General features: G+C 27.9%; 1 protein-coding gene across 4 annotated transcripts in view; it reads right to left on the bottom strand.

Annotated features, from left to right (window-relative positions):
- LOC106462138 (protein NDRG3-like) overlaps positions 1 to 6,933 on the bottom strand; it is a 51,835-nt gene that overhangs the window by 27,255 nt on the left and 17,647 nt on the right. For all 4 annotated transcript variants that reach the window (XM_022389291.1, XM_022389292.1, XM_013922030.2 and 1 more), the window contains one exon: positions 3,831 to 3,951. In XM_022389291.1, coding sequence (XP_022244999.1) covers positions 3,831 to 3,951 — 121 coding nt within the window. The remainder of the gene's footprint in view (positions 1 to 3,830; positions 3,952 to 6,933) is intronic.

Here is a 6,933-nt window from a genome sequence, read left to right as displayed (position 1 = left end):
TTATTTCTAAATATCAATAATGTATATACATATATAGTGTATAATAATTGAAATGTGACTGTATTTTACAAAAAATAGTCTACTAAAACACAGCCAATACAGGTCACTTTGTAAAGACTAAAGGTCAGTTTTATATTATTGGGTACAGTAACATATGCACATGTACCACATCATTGTAACTTCTCTATTGTTAGCTATGCATAGCTGAAAGGTCAATAAAATAAAAATAATAAATATATATAAATGTATAATGTTATGAGATTTAAACTACTTAGTCTAAACATTTATGTCTTTGTGTTATAATTTATAGTCATTCAAGAATGAAAGAGCATAATTTATCTTTATTTCTAACTTTTTTATGGTGGTTACGAGATTGGTCAAATTGACCATACCCGTACAGAGATTCGTTACTGAAAATAACAGATAAAATATAAAGTTTTTCTCATAAGAAACTTTTGATAACTATCTGGACATTATAAAGATTTTGCATGTGAAATTTGAACATTTTCTGATGCACAAAAGTATTTTTAATCTTAAAATGAAAATTACTTTGTATGTTGGACAGGCAACATGTGAAAAAAAAAGCACAAGGGAAGCACTGCTTTACAAACCTTAAGACTTAATAAAAAAAATTATATTTTGCATATGAAAGCTTTGTAATGTTTACTAATAACCTACCAAAGTTTGTTAACATATGATTACTAATTTAAAATTTATAGCATTAAAACTATAACTAGCACAAAATGGTTACAAGGTCAGTCCCAGGGACCGAGCACTTGCAGTTAATGCATCATAATATCTCATAGTGTATAGAGAGTACTAGGCCTTGGTCAGGCTATAAATATGCATACAAAATGTAGTTCAAGTTAGTAAGACCAAGTTAGATATAGCTAGACCTAAACTGAATGATTATGAATTCAATCATAAATAGAGTATAGTGGTGATTTCTAAACTGACATTATTACAGATTGTATTTTAACAACAGAATAAAGAAGAATCTGTTTTGTCAAGTGTGTTTTACAGTAACTGAACTAACCTGTGATGACTTTGAAAAGTTATTTAAAGCTCTGGATACAACTGTGATAACTAACAGTGTAAAAAAACACTTGTATATAAGTTTGACTTGTTTTAATATATTATTTTAAAACCTGTGGATGGTGAGCTGTTTGTTTATTGTTGAAATTTATTGTCAACAAATCACTGTAAAGAAACCAGCCCATACATAAAACCTTACATTGATAGCAACTCAAGAACGAGATAATCATTGTAAGATAAATATAAATCAACAAAACAATGTTTGACTAGTATAATCTACAAATACTTACATGTACAAGATGTACCACTGTTACAGCACCAGCTCAAAGAGTGATAATAATGACCACACTGAACATCTTAAACTAATTTTTTTAATGAGATTTTCATGCCATACTATAGTTACTAGATATCTCACACTTTCTAAAACTTTTTTTCATGAAAAAACTGACAATGCTATTAATGTAGAAAATATACATCAACAGGCAGTACCCATGATAATTTCACTAAGGTAAAGCTTAACAAATCATTATATAGTAAAAAATTCAGTCTAAAAATATAAGAATGAAAATTAACAAAAAGTCAGCTATAGGGTTGATATTGTGATGTAGAATATTTCATTAGATGTACAATTATTGTTGTTAAAGCACCAGATTTAACACAATGAATCCATTTTCTTCCATTTTAATGGCAAAAATATTAGAATAGCTAAGTTTCACTTTTGAAGATTTTGCACATCAGTTTCTTTCCATGTGGAATTTTGTCCTGAACTGGTTTAAATTAATTTAAATGCTCAAAACATGTAATTTTTTAAAACAATCATTACTTTTCTAAAACTATCACTTTCATAATAAGACACTTTAATATTGAGTGAAAAAAAAAAGGATGCAATAACTAGAAAGGAAAACTGAACGATTAGCAATTCATCTGAAAAAATAGCTGATGATATACGAGTCCTTGGATTAGTTTCTTGTTTTGAGATTTATCCGATTTTTTTATCCTATACATTTTCTTTGTGTCATGAATATCCTGATTGCTGATACTATTTAATGTTAACAACTTCAGTAACTGTTTCTAATACTCCAGTATAAAAATAAAAGATTACAAATTTTTCCAAATACAATTTTATTTATCTATTTCTTTATTAAAACCTTATTTCATCACTGGCTAAATGGTTGAGTGTTAACAACATAATTTATCCTCTCTAGATAAGGCTATTGAAGATACTCTTAAAGTAGTTAAAATTTTCCATTATTTAGTAATGGTTTAACCTTTTCCTATATAGGGTCAGTTGATGTGACTGACCTTGTAACCAAAGTAACCATCAGTTTCCATACTATAAGTTTTAGTATATCTTCACAAAACTTGGAAAGCTTTCAGTAAGCATTACAAGTCTTTAATACACAAAAAATCATATTTTTAAATTGTTTCTACTAAAGATTTGTACATGAATGTATAGAGTCAAAGTGTTGACTGCTCCAAGTGCAGAGTGATTTTCATGTTAAGATTAAAAAATACTTTTCTTCATCAGAACATTTTCAAATTATAGTTGTAGAACCTCTAAAACCTCCAAAATTAATTTCAAATATTTTTTTTCAGTAAAACTTAATATTTTATCTATTATTTTTTCTACCCAAACTATATAAACTCAGTCAATTTGACCGACCTTGTAATGAACATAAAATAATTCTTTTGTATCTAAAATGACTGCAGATTGTAACAGAAAACTACAATTGTTCCAAATAGCTTAAGGTTCACAACAGTCTACACCTCTTTTTACTTAATTCTATTGCTTTATTGCACTTCGAACAGTGTACAACTAATAACCATGCCATATGAGTAGTAAACCATTCAGTGAACACATAGCTCAAGTTATCCTTTTAAATAACATAATGCAAAAGCTGCTAGTGGGCATACCTTGTGAAGAATTCTTACTATTTTTTTTTTTTTTTGCTGTCAGTTGTTGATGAAATTTAAGCCTACTTTTTGTTTTATATTATAAATGGTACTAATACACTAATTTTTATTTACTTAAATAATGCACCTAAGAACATTAAATAATATTACACAAAGAAACAATGTCCTATAACTATCATAACTTAACTGATTTTTTAACTATTGCATAAGAGCCTTAAAATAATTATTAAACCTGCTTGATCTTAACACTGTGAGAGAAACTTTCAAACTGAAGACAAAATAAAAATTATTCTGTACTGAAAACAGCATAAAATAATATGACATTGGACAGTTTCAAATGTTGCCTTTTTATTGGTTATAAATAATATACTGTAAAACATCACAGAGAACTATAGCCAATTTGTGAACGAGAGGATGTGACTGGTGGGCTTTTATGACTTTGTAAACAAATATGATTGAAGGCTATAAAAATTAGACTTTACCTTAGTAATATCCATATTATAATGAGTAATATTCATTAATTTTGATATTTTAGGAAGGGGTGGTAAATAAACTAGAGAAGAGAGAAGTCCTACAGGACAAATGTCCCAATTCTCACACTAGGGAAGGTTGAGAATTTTTTCAAAATATTTCCTTATAAAATTAACTTAAAACTTGAATAATATTAAAACTTTATTTATTAACTATGCTTTGATGACAAGTTTATTCATATACATTGATAATAATATAGTTTATTACATTTTGAATGTAACTCTCTAAAAGGTCATGACATGCATGCTTTGACCTATTCATAGCAAGTGTGTTAAAGAAAAGAGTCTACTAAATGCTTACAAAGAAAACAACATTTGCATTAATATTTTCACGAACCTAACCAAACTTACCCTTCTTGAAAAGATGGTGCACCCTCCTCTTGTCCTGGAGCATTAAGGTGATAGATACAAAAACTTTGCGATAGTAGACGCATGTCCACATAGTTGAAGAATGCTTGGAAGTTGGATATGTCTAAAAAAAAAAGATATGTATATATACCTTACACCTTCAAACTATTACATAAGCAGGTCCATTAGGTTAAACGTTTATCAAATAAATTCTCCTCTTTCATTATATTGCTTTCTGATAGCAAATCAACTTCAATGTATACAATAAACATCACATTAATTTTTTTTTATGCAAAGACATTTTATATTATTTGCGTAATTTCTTCATATTTATAATTTCAAAAAAGTACTGTTTTTGATTATTTTTATAATTATATTTTATGGTTTTTATAATGGACTAAAACCTAGTTTAGACCATTAGAGAAACCTCTCATTCTACATTATCAAGGTAGAATGGTGTAAAATAATAATAATACTAATATTTTGTACAAGTGTGGTGTATAAAAACTGAATTAACATTTCTCTATTTATTTATTTTGAAATTGTTTCAGTGGATTACCTGTCAATTCATAAAAGATCTATGAAATCTTAATAAACACTAATTACTATTAAAAATGAGATGGAGATTTAAAATTGAAAATAAAAACATTTGAATATCTCACAATAATGATGCAAGAAAAATGCAAAAATAAACAAAATGAGAAGTTTAAAAACGAAAAAATTAGAATTCATATTCAGAAGGCAGTACTGAATATTGTAGTTTATGAATGGAAAGGTAACCATTAAAAAGGAAATTATTTAGAAGCAACAAACACAATGCAGGACAAGTTTAATAGAAATATTAATATCAACATTGAATATGTTTAAACTATAAATAGCTTGATAAAGTTACTGAAAAACAAGAATAGAATACAAATTCTAGTCTCACCATTTTCTTGAAATGCACGTAACAGATATCCAAACACCTTTTATAATTTAAACAATATGATTCCTACGGCTATTTAAAAAAACACACTATGCAGAAAAGTACAACAGAAAATTTACTATTTGTTATTGTCAATGTTTCATAAATTAAGAAACGTAGTGAAGGCAGGGGTAAAATTCTGCCAGTACTCACCGGTATTGATTACCGAAACTTATTTAAGGTGATACTAGTACCAGGACTTATTTGAGCTACTTTTTCAGATGTGTGGGTGCTCCATTGTTCTGTCAGAAAGCATTTATTCATTGACACTCAGATTGTCATTTTTTACACATAATTTTCTTTTTCAAAAATAGGTCCACTTCACCCAGCTTTTTTGTGAGAATTTTACCCCAAATTGCAGGCATATATACATAACGTTTCTTACCAACTTTTAACTAGTACAGTGAACTCATACAGTTAAATGGAATTTTTCAAACTCTTAAGCTTAAGCATATATAATTCCAGTTATGTATAGTTGCTTGTTTATCTGGATCATTTCATGTTACCGTTATATTAAATTTATCATGTAAAAGTTGACACTTTCTTTAAAAAAAAACAGTCTCAATTAGTTATTTTATAATGAAATAACCAACAGTGACTCGAGTTTGGATTTGTTTTGGGAGTAATGATGCTATTCTGATAATGTGTAGCTCTCTCAGTTTTAGCACATTTTATGGGCAGTGAATATTAATTTTGCAGCAACAATAATAATTTGTTATATGCTTCATCCTTCTTTGAAGTTACTTTCATTAACAGTATTGGTTATTATATTTATCATAATCAATTTTACTATATTATCGTTGGTATAAATATTATTTCATAGCTTTTGATTAGTTTATGGATTTAGGACTAACCTAAATCTACTAAGCTGTCCAAACCATGTAATAATTTCACCACAGTGCAGACAAACAGTCTTTGTTAGAAATTTGATATATCTACTTTTATTTATTAGTTTTTATCATTTCTAATTTTATTATTTCACTATAATGATTATTCTACATAGTATTAATCTTATAAATTTTTCTTTCTAAAATTTGTTTATTTGCAGTTAAGCACAAAGCTACACAATGGGCTATCTGTGCTGTCCACCACAGCTATTGAAATCAAGTTTCTAGCAGTACAAACATCAAAAAAAATTGTTAAATTATAATAAATAATTAAAAACAATGTTTTTATTGTGGAAATATAAAACGTTGTTTTTAATTGTTCATTATAATTTAACAAATTTTAAACACAAGTGCCGGTAGTGTATATAATAAAGATTATTTCACATTATTAGTCTAGTTTATGGATTTATGACTAACACAAGGCTACAATGCAGGTGGAGTCAAGTATAACTTTGGCCATGGTGTGGTAGTTTTTACTTGGACATCGACCTAAAGAAGTCAAACTTTTACAACAGTGTAGACAGTACTGGCTAGAACATTTAATACACCTACTTTTATTTTTTATTATTTCTAATTTAGTTTTATGTTTATTTTATCATAATGAATACAATAAACCTAAGCCTCCTGGGCTTGCCAAACCAAGAGATACGAATTTATGGCCGAAAATATTGTTAACAGCAAGGGTACCCAAATGATGAAATAATGTGTTCTAATCATTATAAGTAACAGAATTTTAAAATCATATTTAATTGGGTACACTCATTTTCACAAGAATCAAAATAACACACTGTGTAACAAATTCGATTAACACATTTTCTAACAATTTCTGACTTCAGTGATTCAATATGACCAAATAAGGTATTTCATAACCCAAACTATTAAATCACCTGCCCATGCTCTAAATGTCTAATTACTATTAAATGAAAAAAGGCTCTTAAAAAATAGCAGAACTAAAGACAAGTGAACAGGGTAACATAAAATCTATAAGTTTGGGCATCAACTAATTACTATTAAATGAAAAAAGGCTCTCAAAAAAATAGCAGAACTAAAGACAAGTGAACAGGGTAACATAAAATCTGTAAGTTTGGGCATCAACTATTGTCTTTGTAAATTAGAACTATGGGTGTTTATGGGCCTACATGAACCAAGGGAAGACATACAACAACACATTGAAAAGTGCATTTCTTCTATTAGGTCATTAAGAAATTAATGTTGCTCTTTTAGATGAAAAAACCCAAACAACTTATATATATCA

Source organism: Limulus polyphemus, unplaced genomic scaffold (genome assembly GCF_000517525.1).
Source record: "Limulus polyphemus unplaced genomic scaffold, Limulus_polyphemus-2.1.2 Scaffold1101, whole genome shotgun sequence".
Classification (NCBI taxonomy): Eukaryota; Metazoa; Arthropoda; class Merostomata; order Xiphosura; family Limulidae; genus Limulus; species Limulus polyphemus.
Note: the sequence above shows the minus strand (reverse complement) of the source record. Positions and strands in the feature narration are given on the sequence as shown.